This window comes from Gouania willdenowi, chromosome 19, assembly GCF_900634775.1.
Source record: "Gouania willdenowi chromosome 19, fGouWil2.1, whole genome shotgun sequence".
In the NCBI taxonomy this organism is placed as follows: Eukaryota; Metazoa; Chordata; class Actinopteri; order Blenniiformes; family Gobiesocidae; genus Gouania; species Gouania willdenowi.
This window is the reverse complement of record NC_041062.1, coordinates 5661782-5680902: the sequence shown is the minus strand read 5'-3', so window position 1 is coordinate 5680902 and position 19121 is coordinate 5661782. Positions and strand designations below refer to the sequence as shown.

The 19121-nt window shown below is 37.7% G+C and overlaps 1 protein-coding gene across 2 annotated transcripts; it reads left to right on the top strand.

Annotated features, from left to right (window-relative positions):
* Positions 1-1260: 1260 nt before the first annotated feature.
* On the top strand, positions 1261-17307 carry ldb3b (LIM domain binding 3b). 2 transcript variants are annotated; one of them, XM_028476020.1, is made up of 10 exons: positions 1261-1411; positions 1589-1887; positions 4447-4598; positions 4830-4905; positions 10127-10149; positions 12345-12542; positions 13733-13756; positions 15333-15502; positions 15610-15646; positions 16610-17307. In XM_028476020.1, the coding sequence occupies exons 2-10, from the start codon at positions 1792-1794 to the stop codon at positions 16704-16706; spliced, it is 873 nt and encodes a 290-aa protein (XP_028331821.1). In that variant the 5' UTR covers positions 1261-1411; positions 1589-1791; the 3' UTR covers positions 16707-17307. The 2 variants fall into 2 exon arrangements, with proteins under 2 accessions (XP_028331821.1, XP_028331822.1); XM_028476021.1 differs by lacking the exon at positions 13733-13756.
* The last annotated feature ends 1814 nt before the right edge of the window (positions 17308-19121 follow it).

The window sequence follows — 19121 nt, the reverse complement described above, 5'->3', positions numbered from 1 at the left end:
TGGGCTCAGTGGGAAGGAAAAAGAAAACAGAACATCCTCACCTGCTTGCATTGTAAGCCAAAGACCATGAACCAGGAGAAAGTGTTTAAGTCTTGAAAGTAGAGAAAGTGTTGGCTTGCACGGAAGCCCACGGAAGCCGGAAACACACTGAGCGGGTGATTCATTCTGAAAGTATTGAAAGTGAGAAAGTGACCAAGTAGAATGTCAACATGTGGTCATTTGGTCCATGAAACACATTTCATGCCAACACCTTGGAGGTTTTCGGAGACCCGCCATTGTGCTACTGACAAAACTTCCGGTTAACTTCAAAATAAGAGCCCTATTTACAAAAGAGTTTGAAAAAAATAAAAACCTAATGGAAGACAAGCAGAGATGCTTTTATTTTGAAAAGGGGATGTTTGATTTTTTAGCTTAAAGTCGGTCCCAGGACGATTTTACATTACGCTCGCAATGCATGATGGGGCAGTTTAGTATGACTAGTGTGCCCACCGTGCGTACTTAAATGTCCCGATATAGTATACATCTGGGTGTTCCTTGTGTACTCAATCTCTTCATACTATTTAATCTGAACGCTCTACACACTAATTTTGACAAATGAGCAGCGATTTCAAACACAGCCTCTGTCACCAATTTTACTTTTAGACACTCAAGGAACATCAAGTAAACCAGTAATATGGGAGCAAAATGCATCATGTTCTGATATTGCAAATTAATCAGACGACTTGGGCAAAAAAAAGTCAAATCATGCAACTTTTTTACTTGTAAACATTTCACATCTTTTCTCATGCTAATATACTGAGATCTACCAACTAGAGGTGCAATCACAATACACATTCATTTGGTCATGCATCACGTTCTGCTTAGATATTTGGCAAGAACTAAATGAATCTGTTGTAGAAGCTTGATTAAAAATCTTGGTTCTTAGACTATATGTAGCTGCCTCTGCAGTTTAACATTTCTGAACAATATTAAGAAAAGCTCAGAGTAGAACAAGTATGTAATTGTTTCATATTGGCAGCTTGTTGACATCTGCAGTAACAAGTGTACCGTTTGTATGTGTAGTGTACGTTGACACCCGGCTGTTGGTAATTTGTCGTTTCCTAGTACGAGCAAGACAAACGGTGAATGACATCAGTGAATTGGAGATAATGGAGTGTTAGCAGCAAACCCTGACGGGCCTGAGAGTCGCAGTCGGAGGGGGAATGTGGTGCGGTAAGAAGGGTCTATATTGGCGACGTGAATCGGGCAGTGAAGCATTCTGGGGCTTCGTGTTACAGGCCTTATACGGACCAGGACCTGTGGGTCTCTGCTGCTCTCTGCTATTCTTAGACTGTGTGTCCCTCACCCTCAGCAACCCTGCAGGCAAGCCACTCTCCTCCACCTCAATATTGAAATTTCACTGATTTTTGAGGTTTGTTTGAATCGTTTCGGATATTGGGGGAAAAATATGGAGAAGTTTGACTATTTTTCTGCATGGTCTCACTGATAACGTCTCTGATCTCTCTCTCTATTTTGGCATGTCTCTGCACAAATGCGTGTGTGTGTGTGTGTGTGTGTGTGTGTGTGTGTGTGTGTGTGTGTGTCTCAGAGGTCCCACGACACCTGACCCACCCACAAGCACCCAAACACTGGGAGCAGACAGAGAGACGGGCGTGAAGTCGAGGCAACACGGGTGGAGGGTCGACCACCAGCACGCCGAAGGAGCCAAAAGGATACCAGGGGTAGCACGGAGAACAGGGGGCACCCGACGGGTGGAGAAAACATTCAGCAAGCAGGAGCTAACAGCAGGAGATGAGCTCGTACACAGTAACTCTGAATGGCCCGGCTCCATGGGGCTTCAGACTACAGGGAGGAAAGGACTTCAATATGCCCCTGACCATCTCCAGGGTAAGGACACAGTCTCTCAAACAGGGACAACAAACCTTTGCATTCAGTTACTGACCATTGATATAATCTGCTGGGACTAAAAAAACTGCCTTTAATCTGAAACTACAAATCTGTGGTGCATTGTTTACCAAATTTAAATAATAATGTAAATACTAGCTTCTACTTACGCATATTTAAAACCATACATTCAAGACATAATTTAACATTTATTCTCATTTAAAACTGAAAAAACGTTTGTTTTTGAGCTGATTTCACTACGTTTAAGAATCGCCGTACCTTTTACACACTGTGACATTATTAGACATTGAGCATCTTTTTTGCCTGCGGATGCCGTATATACATAAGGTATGCACAGGTGTGGTTTGTGCACAGGCTGAGCATTGCGTTACGTTACGTAATGTGGCTGTACATGATGATGATGACAGGGAGGCTCCGATGCGAGCTCCCGGAGGGTTTCTGGAATAGAGCAGCAGCGAAAGGACAGGAATAGTCTGACTGTGAGTGAAGGGGGCAAAGAACTTTTTACTGCTCGAATTAAAAAAGATGAAAAAATGTAGCATCAAAATATTTCTAATGTAAGTACAAATAAATGATCGGCATATTGATGTTTACTACAGTGAAATGATCAATAGTAGAAAGCTTCGCTAATTTTAACGCATATATACTTATTTAAACTCTTGTTGCACTGAATGTAATGTAACAGATTTATTTTGCAGAGAATTAAAGCAACCATAGCAGATTAAGTTCATTGTTTGCATCTTGCAGAAGCTAATCTAATTTCAAATGAGCATGAGTACAAAATTAAAACAATTTAAAGCATAAAAACCTAAACAAATTAATGATGAATCTGGAAGCGAGTTTAAAAAAAAGGTTTTTTACTCAATAAATACAACAAATACTCTTTGCTATATAAACTAACTCTGGATTAGATCAGATTTGTCCCACGAGTCTCATATTTACCACCCCTGGTTTGTTGGGTAAGTTTGAAAACAATGCTAAAAAAAAAAAAAAACCTTAACTCTACAAATTAAAATATTTGATTATTTGGTGTTCAGGCATTCAAAGTGGAGGTTTCGAGCCACCTTCTCTCTCCTTTCTGTGGAAATGTATTCTGAGCTTCTCTTTAAATAGCTCGGAGGGAGCGCTGGATGGAGGGAACGGGACAGGAAAGATGGTAGCTTGTGTTTCCTTTAGTAAGCTTTATCACATATAGTCAGCTTCAGTTTCTGCGTTTGGATCCCGTGTGCGATGAGGTTTTTGTCAGGACATCAGAGAGGAGGAAGAGGAGGAGAAAGATGGAGGACGAGATGCTGTGTCAGTCCTGATTGATGCTCAGGCTTTGTTGTACCGTTGGTTGTTTGTTGTCTTCTGATCCCAGGCTCAAGCTAACGGGAGACGTTTTGGTCTTTTAGGGGATTTAGGGAATGTCCATTGGACACTGACACTTGGACATAAAACACAGGCTTGACATGACAGCGGGGTGATTTTACAGTTTGACGTAATACCTGGCAGTTTGTGTTTCAACTCCTATTTACCACGAACTTGGAAAGTTCAAAGAAATAAAGGCAGTGAATCACTCTCCAAACATTTTTGGTTGTTGTTCTAATATTTCACTTTTTAAAAATGAAATTAAAACGCTATCTGGCCATTTTTTAATGTATCAAAATATATTTAAAAATGAAAACAAAATTTTTTTAAACAACTAATTAGCATAAATATTGCATCATATCTCTCATTTTCATCCTCAGCCTTTTAATGTGCACAACCCAAGTAGTGCTTTGTGTATACGTGTGCATTTCATTACGCGCAGGCATACGTGCATAAGTAAGTTCTTGCCCCCTCTTATCACCTTGTTTTCCGCCTGTTTTCCACAAAAACACAAAAACAAAAACACTGAAGGAGAGTAACAGGTGTGTGTGTGTGCATGTTGTTTGTGTGTGTTAGTGTTTAGGAAGATTCAAGGAAGACCTCCGTGAGGTCAATCACAGTGAAACCACAGGCATCAACAGCAAATGCCCTATTTTTAACCCTTCAACGAGTTGACTGTAAGCCTAGAACCATTACTGTATGCTCCAGGCTTCTGAGCGCCCCTTAAAACTCCTATTTGTGGAGTTTGAATCCCAATATCTGATTCTCTGGAATCTGAGGGCAAATTGTAGAGTTGAGGGTCAATATTTGTAGGGGAAGTTGTGATTCCGAGACATAAAATGAAAACACAATATCAGAAAAACTGCATTTTGACACTAAAAAGAATGTCTCCTATTGTGACTTTACAACTCATTGGTTACAACCTCAGACAGACTGAAGTGTTGAAATAAGCCAGTAAGTTATCAATAAGTTAGACCAATAAGATCGGCCGACCATTAAATTGCACTTCTTACACTTTCAGTTTCCCTCCATCCATCCTTTCATCTGCAGGGCTTAAGGAATGAGCCAATGTGGTATTATCAACATCCACATTGGAAGAGTTCCCAGCATGCATTTGTCATTCCATACTGTAAAACTAAAAATGTCTGAGTCCCTGTTGGTGATCTACACAGTTGACCCCCTCCTCCACAGATAACTCCTGGCAGTAAGGCATCAGGAGGCAGCCTGGCTCAGGGTGATATCATCTCAGCTATCGATGGGGTCAGCACGGACGGCATGACACACCTGGAGGCCCAGAACAAGATCAAATCTGCCACCAGCAGACTCGCACTCTCTATGTTGAAGTAAAGTAGCAGCACATTTTCACCTGATAGAACTCGCAATGCATAATATTTTAAAAACACAAGCCTTGTGATTAAAGATAATGGAGTGTCACGATATTTTGTTGACAAGTTGAATCATTGGACACACCTCATGAATCTGACTGAATTGTATCTCCTCCTTTGACACGTTTAATTAAGAGTGACAAAAAATAAGCAATGAAAGTTCCTGATTAGTTGCTTTACCAATTACAGATCCAAACGTTTTACTCCAGTTTCAACAGCAGCTGTAAGAATGGACTCACCAATGCCCGTCATCGCTCACCAGAAGGTATACACACTCATCTTTCTAAGAAACATACTGTATGTGTCAACACAAGCCATACAATCAATGCTATTCTGCATGTTTAAACATTTTTTACTCTGAGGACACAGAAAAAAAATGCTAAAATATGAATATAGCCAACGGTTGGTCACTGACTTCAATTAACTGTTCAGTTTTTTCATCTGTAGTTATTAGAATATGACACACAATTAACCGTGAAAGATACATCTGATAGGGCAGAGGGATTGATGTCTAATGTAGATAATTGGAGAACTTTCAAAGTGCATTCACACTGAACATGACTCCAGCAACTATAGTTGCTTAAATTGCCCACGATGAGTTGCTTGAACATAGTCAATTTTCATTTTCACATAAAACATGGCTGATCCTTCCATAATTGCAACACTGTACTTGTACAAAAATCCAGAAGCGCCGAAAGGAAGGGGACGCAATATTTATATAGCAGTGTTGGGGTTTGGTGCCTTGCTCAAGGGCACCTCGGCAGTGCTCGAGAAGTGCCCTGGCACCTCTCCAGCTATCAGAACAACTTTCGTTTTGTTTTTTTGTTTTTTTTAGCACTTATTGTAGGTATCCCAGTGTCTCTGGTGTCTTTCTATTATAGTATTTAATACTGGAAGATTGGTTCACCCTTGTCTTCATGACTCTTTTCTCGGGAATTATCAACACACTTGATTACTCAATATTACAGGATTCATCTTCTGGTCTTTTAGTAAAAGGTCCAAGATGTTGTTTTATTGAGTCTATGTCCGGCTTCTAGATTTAATCCAGTTAATGCAGTTGGTGTAAAGGCGACGGAAGCTCAAGTCACTGGGGCATCTCTGTTCTCTGCAGGTTATACAGTCGGTATACCAAGCTTCAGCCATTTCCTCCTACAGTCTGCCCACTGCTAAAGAGAATCAATACATCCTATACACACAGCATGCGCTCTTATAAAGGCAGGGAATGAAAAAAAAGAATTGAAGAAAAAAAAAAAAAAAATAGACCAGACAAAGGTGTAATTGAAGTTTGCGGCCAGACAAACAAGCAGTTCCAGAGGTCGTCTAAACCAATTTTACCTGTGGCCATTCATTTGTTCATTTGTCAGAAAAGTGACTTTCTAAGAGATGGTTTAAGGCAGATATTCCGCACTGCTGCACACGGAAAGGCACGGCATGCACAGTCAACACATTTATTAAACAAATTCCAGATCTAAAATGACTTAAATCATGTTTCCCGCATTAAAAAACAGGGTTAGTCAAGTAAAAATATTGTACACGGCAATGCATCTATAACCATTGGAGGCAGTTCCAATTCAAAATTGGTCTTTATCTTCTGGCAACTCGGGTGGGTTAGATAAACTTTGCACATCCACAGAAAGTGCAACATTTTATTTCTGAAAGTTACATTAAGCAAACAACGATGACAGAATGTGGTCAGGACTTCCCACTGCTACCTCAGTGACATTACTTCTTACATGCAGCACTGTGTAATGAGTGTACATGGCTCACAGCCATGTAGCAAAATAGCAGAAGATCAAACTACGGGGTCACTTGGGGACCTTTTATCACAGGCCGTTCTGAGACTCTTTGCTAAAGGTCAAGTTGGATAAGTGCTACATTCAAATGTTTCAGATGCTGTCCATTAACAGTGGGAAGAGACAGATTAGGAGGGAGGTTTGACGATAATAAATTGTGAAAATATATCAAAATATACACACGTTTTTCCCCTTTGAGTTCAATAATTAAAAAACAAATTACAATAAGAACGTGTGTCCAAAAATAGTGTTTGTATTTCCAATTAAAGCAGGAAAGAAATTTTAAGGCAAATTTAATCCATAACGTAAACAACGTACAGATTTGCTTTTCTTTTAAAATCTTTTATTATATTAATTACAATGAATGTTCAACCTGTGCCTCATTTTTTTTCCTGTTGCTTCATTTTCCTTAAACAGTCCAAAAGCATGTATTATTTTGTGAATATATGTGATATATTTCAATGATCTGCTGGAAAAAGCCTGAGCCAACCTGGTAAATAGTAAAGCAGATAAACAAGGTAACCAAATGTATTTATTATTTCAGTTTTTAAACATTTGATTAGTTTGGCTTTCACTGCATGAGAGCTTGTTTAAACAATCTCTGAAAAAAGCGGTTTTGCACAAATTTTTGAAAATCTCAAACGTTTCAACTTTAGCCAACTCAGAACTCAGATTTTCCAAGATCCTATTTGGAAAAAAAAAAAAAAAGCATTGAAAGGCCACAAAAAATATCTAGATCAGACATGTTTTTTGAGATATTTTGACATCTAGAATGTTCTGAAGACTGACATTGGAGTTTTTAACTAGAAAGTGACAATATCCAATTTGTTTGGAATGCAGCAATACCCATACTGCCATAGGCCATATGTGGACTTCCAGGGGAGTGCAAATTAATAAAAAAAAATCTGAGGTGGCTCACTTTGTGCACTAATCCTGGCTACTCTATATTTGTAACACAGCATAATAAACATGATCAAAAACTAATTGTACACAAAAAAATGTCTGATATGGAAATTGGTTGGGAACCTCTGGGATAAGGTATGAACTTATTTACTCCCACTCCTTTACTAAATTGAGAATTAATAATGAGTCATCGATAATTATAGTTGCCAGTCCAGGCCTCTTCTATATACGTATTCTGATCTGATCATTGCTCTGGGCGTTGGTTCAGCTCAGGTTTTAACAAGTTAACTTCAACCCTCAGTTCAAAAGACTTGGCTTGGTGGGATATCATGAACTTGGGTGAAGTCCCAGTCATGGAGCACCCATGGAGGTTAATTCAGGCCACAATCTGCCCAGCCTGTGACATATCAAATCCAGGTGCCATTCTCCACTAATGCATTTCCCATTTGGTGCCAGCTGCTCTACGTTAATGGTCAGAGAACAAAGTCAGGTGTCAGGAAATGTGCTCGGGACGCGGGACGATGACGGCAGTGTCATGCCCGACGTGGCACCAGCTCACAGAGTACATGAGCCGCGCGCGTACCATTACACAGAACAGAGCAGCAGCTGTTGTACATTGATATGGAATGTTCCGCTCTGATTTCGCTCCATCCTTCCAAATCCCTCAAATGCCAGACCTGAGATAAGACTGGCTCATCCACAGGGACAGGGTCCAGTCAGGGGTACATTCACCTCACCTACTGTACTCTGAAGACCTTCAGTACTGCTGCTTGTGTGGGCCAGGATTTATGTGTTACTGCTTCAGTAAAAAGATCTGAACACGTACTTGATACATGAAAGCACAGAGGGTTGTTTGAGGTAGTTTGAGAGTCAAGTTTCAAGGATAAACATAGTGTGAAAGGAACATAGTGTGAAGAGTGAAGAACTTTGTGTCAAACATGTGCACTGCTGTTCTCAAGAGTAACAAATTAATCTATTCCCTGCATGTAAAGTAATGAAGACATTTGGGCTTTGACTAAAAAGTGTATAATTAGTGATATGGTCAATTACAGAATTCTCTAACCTGGTAAGTTCTGGTCAGACTGTCTGAAGCAGGCCAGCAACAGCAAACTGATAACGTACATCAAGGTCTCTGCACAAAGACTCTCGCATGTTGTGACTTACGCTATCAGCAACACATATAAACAGAGATAACCAAACTACAGCAGATTTGCAGGGATGCACTCTCCCATCTGGTTAACCTACAAATCTCAGTCCGATCTGTCGATTGTAACCTTTGACCAATAAACCCTATGTCTACTTCTGACCAAAAACCCTAAAGCTCCGCTTCGACTCCACTCATTCATCTAAAACTGCCATAACAGTGGTCTCAGTTCAGTTTTAAGTCATTCAGTGTCTAGTCTTCAGTGACAGATAACAAATACACCTCAAAACCATCAAGCTATCCAATTGAAGATGCACAAAATGTCTTAAAACTCAAAAATTGGAAACAAGTTTCAGAATAACTGTCTCCTCCAATCCCAAATATGGAGCCTAGTAACCTTAGTAAAATCCTAAATTTGTATGTATTCTCCATGTTCAAATGAAATACTGCAATGACACAGGTGGCATTTATATCAGCGATGGCTCGACCCCCAAAATAATGACCACCACTTTCACAACCCAACTATGATGCAACACTATTAACACAACAGCCACAGTTATAACCTAAAGGAACATATCACCACAATGTGCCATACAGAAAGAGAAAGAGTGGGACAGCTTCCTAGGGAAGATTTTCAAAATGTTAGAGGTCCAGAAGACTCCAGTTAGCTTCTAGGTTAGCCTAATGCTATTATAAGATGCACTAAAACCTGGCATTCATTGATAAATTATTTGCTTTTCCAACAATATAAAATCTATCAAACTATCTATTGGGCTCTCCAAAAAACTGATTTAAGTTACTATTATATCATTGACGAGTTGCACTTTTGGTGTTCACATTGAAGGTTAATGCAGATTATTCCCAGATTGTTTGCTACAATGATTTTAGGCACAATGACTCAATTAATATAAGGACTTTAGAGTTTTATTGTAGTCCAGACCCTAAACTTCCTATTCTTGAATTAAAAAAAAAGGTTTGTATTTACATGTTCACCTTGCTGTGGCTATATATATATATATATATATATATATATATATATATATATAAATAAATAAATAAAGACTTACAAATCCTGTGTGTGTTCGAAACAGGAGGAAAATGTTGGAGAGAGTGAAAATTATATAATGAATTAAATAAGTAATAATAATAATAATAACAAAAGAAGAGAAAAAAGACAGAGAAAGACGACATTACATTGACTAGGACTCAGTTGGCAGCCTTGGTGCCCAAGAAGCCGAGGGGCCTATCTTTATATAAAATAACATACTGTATATTTCTCCAGGTAAAAAAAAAATACAAACCCTTTAAAAGAGATGCCGGGTACGGTTAAACTTTAAAACAGCAAACATGACATGTTTGGTCCATGTGTATTTCCGTCTGGTCTTCAGCTATATGAAACTTTCCAACGCTTCCACACTGTGTCACGTGACCAAAGGGGCCACTGCACAGGAGCCACAGGCAAATATCACATGGATGACATGCTCTGCTATTCTGACATGTGCATGGGATCACAGGGGAGCGCTGTTGTATACTTTCCTACAGCACGCACGCTGCTATTGTTATCAGCTGAATTCCTCCAATGGCTAAAGTGACTCTCCTCTCTCCGCCTCTCTTTGTGTTTCGTCCGTTCCTCTGATGTGTTTCAGGTTATTGCAAACACAGCTGCAAAGTCAGTACTATTGAATTTCTCTGCATTTTGTGTGCATGGTAGAGACAATAGACAGTGTGCATTTCCAAAGACCTACTTTGCGTTTTTTTTTTTGGCGTGGTTTGAAGTGTCCGTGTGTGTTTGTGTGTAGCTAAGCTAAAGCTTGACACTTTGTTGGAGCTGTGACGTCACATGGAGTGCACTGGCCATTTGTTGCCAGGTAACGGCTACAATAACCTCCAAGCTGAAAGGTCAAGTCGTGTTGTTATTATCAGCAATGGGTCCCCAGAAGTGGAACGTGAACATGTTCCTGCACATTTATCTATCAGACATATTGATATATTGATATTGGCAAATCTTTGGCAATCTTTTGAAGTGTCTGGCAAGCAACTGCCGCACATTTTCCTACGCTCATAAAAATGATTATGCTTTAATATAACACACTTTTTTTTAAATACTTCTCATTCTTTAAGTATGAAATCTGTGCTTTCCACCTCTGCTGGTCCTGTAAACATTTTACAAGTGTCAATGCATGAACAAAGCCTGTCAGTGTATATTTTTAATATTACACACTCGTATTTTCATCAGTATTACTGAAACGTTTCATTTTAAGGTATTCATAGTTGCAAAGTGGTTGCATTGTGATGCTGCGACAGTATACCAGCTGAACATTTTTTCATGTAGAATAATTTCATAACAGGGAGCTGTAATTTGATTTATTTTTTTTAATTGTAGTCCTTCATAAGATTATTAAATATTTTTTTAAATGCGTACATAAACCAAATGTACTATTTATCAACAAATCAAGAAAAGTCTTGAAAAAAGAAAAATGTGCCAAATTAAACTGAATATTTTTCCTACCCCTGGACTTAATAATAATAATGACTCAACTCTGCCACTTGTGGTGAAAACTGATATTGCAAACTAACAATTATCTTGCTTTAGTGCAGGTGTGTCAAACTTATTTTAGTACAGGGGACAAAATCTAGATTTTAGGGGTGAAAGAGCTATTTTACTATAACTGTGCCCAAAAAACTGCATAATTTACTCACAGTATTCTAAATGTACAGCAATAAGTTATAAATAGTTATTGCATTATTTTTTCAGATTCCTCCAAATGTCTTTAAAATTTACAACCAATTTTTTTTCCTTCAAAAAATTGCATTGTCGTGAAGAATTTGTGGGATTATATGTGAGAAATCTCAGTTTTAGAAGAAAAAAAATACTACAATTTCATATTGATGAGTACCTAAGTTTGATTGAACTTGTGATACATACAATTGAATTATTTAGTTATTTAGAAAATGATTTACATTTGCTTGTATGTGCATTGAACAAAATGCTGATTTGGGCTTTTTTTGGGGGGGCAGTGTCGTCCACAAACATCATAAAGTTGAGAATATGATTAATTTTTTGATAAATGGATATTAATTTTGTTTGTTTCATTTAATGAAAAAACAACTTTTTGAAAGTGTAAAACTGTGTTCAGGTATTTTTACAACTAAAATGAATTAAAAAAAAATGTTCCTTACAAAAGAAGTTTCAATTGAACTGTCGCAGTGAGCTCATAACTGAGTTGGCACACAGTTAAAGTGATAACTTTATTGCACGTGTCAAACTCAAGGCCTGGGGACCAAATCCGGCCCTTCAGAGCATCCGATTTGGCCCGCAGATGAAAATGACACAGAAAACATTAATCATTGTGTAATTTACAAAATAATTCAGTTGTAAATTGTTAGTGGAAGAACTTTTTCTCAAATTCTTCCACAAAATCTTCTCAAATTAAATAAAAAATGGTCAACAAAAAATAAATAAATGAACATTTAAGTATCAAAATTATTGCTTAGATATTGTTGATCCCTTCCATACCTTATGTCTAATTCATACCTGTAAGTGAAAACTTGGACACATTAATGTTGAAATGATTTGTTTTCCTGCCTAAAACCTGAGCCCCACTTGTGATGGAACTGCTCCGTATTTGGCCCTTGAACTAAAATCAAATGAGTTTGACACCCCTGCTTCATTGTGTGTAGTTTATATAATAAGAGCCTGGAACTTGTGCTGAACAACACCGCCCCCTGTCCTCCACATCTGTTACTACACACTGACCCAGTTTCTCCTCTGATTTTGGTTCTATCTGCTGTTTATTACCTCTCGATGTCCTCAATCCCATTGATGTGCTGCCATTAAACTCTTTCCTCCCCTGGCTCTGACAGTGTGGAGTACACCCCCAGCTTCAACCCAATAGCTCTGAAAGACTCAGCTCTCTCCACCCATAAGCCCATCGAGGTGAAGGGTCCAGGAGGGAAGGCCACCATCGTTCACGCTCAGTACAACACGCCCATCAGCATGTACTCACAGGATGCCATCATGGATGCCATCGCAGGCCAGTCACAGGCCAAGGGACACGACGGGTGAGGTCACACTATATATATTAAACTCCTCTCCAGGTCTCGGACCCTGATCCTTTTAGTGATTCATCATAGCTGTGTTTGGCCAGTACACCAAGGGCCTGTACTATGAAGCTTGATAAGTATATCCTGGATATCTCTCCGTTAGCTTCACCTAACCAAACGTTCTCTGTCAGAGAGCCCCTGTACTACAAAGCAGGATATAAACATGTTAACTGAACCCCGGTGACGTCAGACCAATCACAAACAGAGAAACCGTGAAGACTTATGTGACAATTGAGGAATAACTCGAAGAATTACAATCCACAATTCAGACCAAAACCAACACTGTTGCTGTAATTGAGTTGCTTTTATGGGTACTTGTAGTTTTTTGAGAATATTTCTAATTCAGTCATTTCACTTGTATTTAAGTTTGTTTTAAAATAAGTAATTAGTTACATTTCTACACCCAACTATTACTGAGTAAATTATTCATTTTTGTTTTAAAATGATAGACACAACAATCAAATGCATCACATCATAGCCAACCAATCAGATTAAACGTAATACACGACGTCAAAACAGCATTGAATGGAGGTTATTTTATGATTAATTTCCAATTATGCAAGATTTGGTCTCTACCCTTTTCAGTTTATACATGAGAAGTTTACTGTATGCAAGGGAACCGTGGCAACAGCAAATGTGGGGGGTGGAAGTAATTCGTAACTTTTACTTTGTGTACTATTAATATAAACTACTTTTAACTTGTACTTGAGTATTTTATGTATAACTTACTTGTACTTGAGTACAATTTCAATCAAGTAACAGTACTGGTACTTTAGTAGGATATATCAATATTCTTTACACCTCTGGAGGAAATCCAGCTTCGTAGTACAGGCCACAAAGTACCAAACACAAGCTGGAGTAAACACACAATGATGAAACAGACTGGAGCTATAGCTTTGATTATAGTGATTATAGAGCTCCACATGTTTCCTCCTCAGTTGGAATGACTGAATGAACCTTTTTGCTGCTCCGTGCAGATTGTCTCTAGTATTTGGGGTCTGGGCTTTTCCTTGTCGTCTGTGTGCAATGTGCTCCTCTATGTGCTTTTCACCCACTTTCCCTCTGCTCATTCCATCGCAACAATCAACCACACCTGTGCTGTCCTCCACACATCCATCCCCATTCTTTCTGATCCACCGTGACATCAGTGAGGAGGTGGGCTCCCCCTTGACGTGAGTACAGCAGTTCTGCTTTTCCATCCCGCCTCTCCTTTGTCTTACGACTCCATAACAGCTTGTGCATAGATGCCTGACGCTGGGAGAATGTTCACTAATTATTTACGCTGAGATGTCGTACATGTTCGGGATCCAACTTTTAACCAAAGTTTGATGATAAAAACAAAATCTGTGTGTTTGGATATGTAATGTGTTAAGGTTTCATTTATTCCGACTACTTTTTCCAGGGATTTACATTTTTGATCTCCATGCTTCTGTCAGTCTTCCTCAGAGGCGTCTGCTGATTTATTTATTTAACATGGACAGTGTACATTAATATCAATACTGAAAATATACCAGATTTGATCGCTTTTCTGTGTGTGATATGTGTAATTATGTACAAACAGGGAATTTTGGAAAAGGTTTTTATTTTTTTTTAAATAAAAAATGTATATATTGTTGTTTAAAGCTGCTGGAGACAAAGGTTTTGTAAATCAGATAAAGACATAGTGCAGGCCTCATAGATCAATAAAAAAAAACATTGCTTTGCATCCGTTTACGGGACTCCATATCCCACAATGCAATGCAGGAAACTTTTCCAATAATGTCCATACACCAAGATCAAAACCAACTTTATAGCAGTAATTTAAACCTTTAACATCTTATTTTTCACGAGAAAATGATCTTCGATTTATTGATCTATGAGGCCTACACTACATGTCTGATTAAAAAAAAAAATATATATATATATACTGTACATATATCGTCTCCAGCAGCTTTAAAATAAAACAGTAATTAATTAGCGTGACTGTTTTATGTTTGTGGCATGGGAATGTTCTGAGTATTGAACTACAGGTTCATTTCATCCTGCAAGTACTGACTCACTGTCTAACACAACTTACTTCAGTCATCATAAAAACTCTTCTTAAACAGAGAGTACAGAAAAATAAAATAAACATATTTTGAGTGCAGTCATCAATCAAAAACATAAAAAAAGGGATAGATTTACAGTTTACAACGAGAGAAATCTAGATTTCAGGGGTAAAAAAGCAACTTCACTACATTTGTGCACAACTTTGGACTTTCAAATTAAAAAAAACCTAGAATAAATTACAGTATCCTGAATGTAAAGCAATACGTCATAAATATCATTAATTGTTATAATATTATTTTAGATACCTCCAAAGGTCTTTAAAATTTGCGATCACATTTTTTTCTCCAAAAATTGCAATGAATGTTTTTTTTTTTTTTAAATCCTATTAAAAAATAAAAAGTTGCAAATACATTAAAAATGTTCAAACAGGGAAAAAAATGTGTCTGTATTAAACCTCAAATTAATTGTACAGAATCATATATACGGTTCCTAAGATTTAAAGTGTTTATTACCAAAATCAAACTATAGCTTTTATGTATATAAAATTACATATTTTAATATTTTAAAAGTTCCTAGTTTCTGTTTGGAATTATGTAAAATATCCAAGCCTTAGTGATTTACCGTATATGTGAAGTAAGGTTATTCTCATGGGCTTTTATTACATTATGCAGCCACATACAGTAACTCATACTGTAAATCTAACCATGAGCTATTTTTCAGTGGAGTTCTGCCGGTCAAGGATCCTGTGATCGACTGCGCATCTCCAGTGTACCAGGCAGTGATCAGACCAGGAGAGACACAACAGGACATGTCAGAATGGGCTCGCCGTGCTGCCAACCTACAGTCCAAGAGCTTCAGAATGTTGGCCCACATCACTGGCACCGAATACCGTCAGTACACCTACTCCACCTTATCGGCTTTTCTTTTTGTAGTTTAGCTTCCATTTGTGTAAATCAGTTGGACACTAAAGCATCTTGATCTGCCTTTATTCCTGTAGTGCAAGACCCGAATGAGGAAGCTTTGCAAAAATCGAGGTAGGAAGGTTATTCAAAAGTTTGTTTTTTACTGAACAAGAGTTCATAAACCACAGTTTCATTTTGTTTTTTGTACTTTTTTGTAAAGCAGTTCTGTCCTTACATCCATTCTAATGATGTAAAAACAACAACAAGCTAAGAGTTATTTGCAGAGGTGTTGACTCGAGTTACATGACATTAAAACTCAACTTAAAATCACAAAAGATTTGCAACTTGATTCAGACTTGAAAACAACTGACTCGTGACTTAACTCGGGCTTGATCCTATTGACTTGACTTCCTACCATTACATGACAAAAGATTTTATAAAATGCAATTATTATTATTAGTGAGCAAAAGGTCTGCTCAAACCCCTGCAGGACGGCACTGTGCCATCTGAAGTCAATTATAATTAATGTAATTGCCTAATTGATACTGTTGTAATCATAATTGAATTGTAATTTGAGTTTAGATGATTGACTTTTTAATTGTAAATGGCATGAAAATACTATATAATCTGTCCATTACAATTTCATTTAATTTAACACAAAATTTGGGATGAAGAACAAATTGAATATTTTGTTTATTATATTTTTTAGTGTATTTTTTACTTTGATTTAAGACATGGGTCAAAACTGACCCGTTATCATAAGAGATGCTAACAGAAAGCTAACACAAGAAGAAGGTAAAATTTTATGAGGTAAGTTATGTTAAAACCTAAAAAGATGCTGGATTTATTTGTTTACTATAAAAGCACATGTCGGATTAAATCTGTTGTATTTGACAAATATGTACTCTGTTCAAGTAATTCATTGTTTATATCAGTTAAATACACTAGCTGTGGTACATTATGTACTCATGGTGTGTAAAGACTTGACTTGGACTTGAATGTCTTGCCTCGGGACTTTAGTGACTTACGTGAGACTTGAGAAGCAGTGATGTGTTCCCACCTATGGTTTTTTTGTCTTGTCTTTCTTTCCATCAGGGAGAAATTTGAGTCGGAGGTCAGAGGGCCGCGCTTCGCCAAGCTGAAGAACTGGCACCACGGACTGTCTGCGCAGATCCTCAACGTCCAGGAATAAGCAGGAAAATAAGGGAATATAAAGTTATTTATAGAGAAAGAGGATGAGGAGGACGTGAGGGGTGGCATGGACAAAAAGCACAGGAGTTACCAGAGGAATAATATGGAAATAAAAAAAATGAGACGCAGGAGAAGGAAACTTCTTGTGAACGTGAGATAGTGTATTAGTCTCGACGAGTGACATGTGAGATAGATATTTAATGATTTCATGTTTGCGTGAGAATGTGAAGTGTCAATACGCTCATTTGTCTGGTGTTTATGTCTGCTGCTATATAAGACCTGATCTCACTTTTGTTTTATTTGTTTGTTTCCTTTTCTTCTGTTTCCTGTTCAGATTCACTGTCTCTCAAAAAAAAAATAATGTACAAAAAACAAGTGTTGGAGTGAAAATACAAAGTTTCTTTTATGCCCCGACAGTGGAACGGCACATGCACACAAATGTAAAAATTCATCACTCTGGTCAGGTTTGTGAGAAAGTACACAAATCCAACTACACACACACAGAGATTTCTCGGCATGGACACATGCAGTATGTAGAAAAAAAAATAAAAAATGCACTCAAAACTGTATTGATACCAATGTGAATAAATGTTTTGCTAAAACTTCATGGCTGAGTATCCTGTTGTGAAAACCCATAGATGAAATGAGTGCAGCACTATATTATATTAACTGTATTTAATAAATTGACTAGGATTTGTTAGATTAGGGGTGTTAGTGGTGCAATAGACAAATACGTACCAGTTTGATTTCAAGTGAAAAATGCTTAATTTCAAAATGATTTTGCCCTAGTTTACATTCTATCAATAATATATTAAATATGTAAAGCACTGACAATTTCCAAGCAATAAATGACAAATATCATTCGCTGCAGGATCATTGCTTCATGTTTCCTTAATTTTGTGGCCAATTTTCATTTAATTTGGAATATTGTGGAATAACAGGAGGATTTTGCAAAAATTGAGACTCCCTTCAAAAATTTGCCTATATGTATTTTTATTTTATAGGTTATTTTGTGTAAAAAATACTAGTTTTAGGAGTCGCTGATTTTGCTAATTCTCAGAACAGCATGAAAAGCTCAGTTAAATGATCGTCGAGTGCATCCGAACCCAGACTTTCGCCTAAACAAGCCACACTACAGAACTCACTCACACGTGCTGTCCCTAATAGGAGAAAAAAACCAAAAGTGACATGTATTGTGCAGTTGTTTGTTAATGAATATGCCTGTGTGGCATTTGGCATCAGCAAATTTAACCCAGAATTGTCTTAATGGTAAGACTATATTGAGTTAAAAATATTGTATATCGCCATTTTGAGAAAAAATATTGAGATATAAGTTGTGGTCCATATCGCCCAGCCCTACCACCAGGTGATATAAGCATCGGAAACCCGTGAGACCTGGTAAAGATTGTAGAGTTCTAGGGAATTTCTGCATTTGGAGAGGCCGAGATATCTACAACTGAGTTTGTTTGTCATTTAAACCATAACTTGTGTTTCCACTCCGTTTAATTTCTCCTGGGGCTAGATTTCAGTTTGACATGAGGTATAAATTCTCTTTGGCCCTGAGTCAGCTGGAACAGAATAAGCAGGTATGAAATATTGTATTTGGTTTGTCCTACAGAACTGCTATGTCATGATGCCTATTCGTGCATGAACACCAGATGGCAGTGTTACCACTTTTGGTGCAAAACTGGGTTTATGAACGGAAAGGATGGAAGATTTAAATAGATACGTTTTACCTTCAAATCTCTACATTAAACTTGATATTGAAACAAAATTGTTCAAATCTGCTCCAAAATGACTCGAGTTCAGCAGAGATCTGCATTTTTTTTGGGAGAAACGTGGTCAAAAAGGTTAAAGGAATTATTTCCCAACATGACCACATACTGGGTTCATTTTATTGCCCTCAGGTCGTTGCCTAATCGCACCCTGTAGGTGAACAAATGGTCTTTTATTCCTTCTGCTATCGGGCTTTTAAACAGGAGTCTCATGGACTGATATATTTGTATTATTTATTTAGTTTTTTTCCCCCTGTTGACGCTGAACTAGATGGTGGTTAAAAACTGTGGAAATTAGCATCTCTGTCATTTACTTTTATTGTTGTTGTTGCTGTTTTAAATGTATGTATGGCCTGGTGGCAGGGGCGTAGCACCACATTTTGTGCCCTGGGAACAAACCATATTGTTGGTTTGTTATGTACACTTTTGTATGCATGTATTTCATAAATCTATTCTACTATATTTTAGTGGTTTACTGAATATTGTGTTTCTGACATAATTTTGCTACAATTTAGTGGCAAAAGTTTGTCTGTGTGTCCTCTGTGTGGTGAGATTAAAACATGACGCTCTCGTCCATAGTTTCCCTTAAATATCTAAATATCACACAAACAGAACAAGATTTAATTTTAAGACAGAAAAAT

What these genes read in the sequence shown, in the direction of transcription:
- ldb3b (XM_028476020.1), top strand. Translation starts at nt 1,792, where the DNA reads ATGAGCTCGTACACAGTAACTCTGAATGGCCCGGCTCCATGGGGCTTC. An exon ending in CATCACTGGCACCGAATACC is followed by an intron (nt 15,503 to 15,609) that starts GTCAGTACACCT and finishes TTATTCCTGTAG; the next exon opens with TGCAAGACCCGAATGAGGAA. An exon ending in GAAGCTTTGCAAAAATCGAG is followed by an intron (nt 15,647 to 16,609) that starts GTAGGAAGGTTA and finishes TCTTTCCATCAG; the next exon opens with GGAGAAATTTGAGTCGGAGG.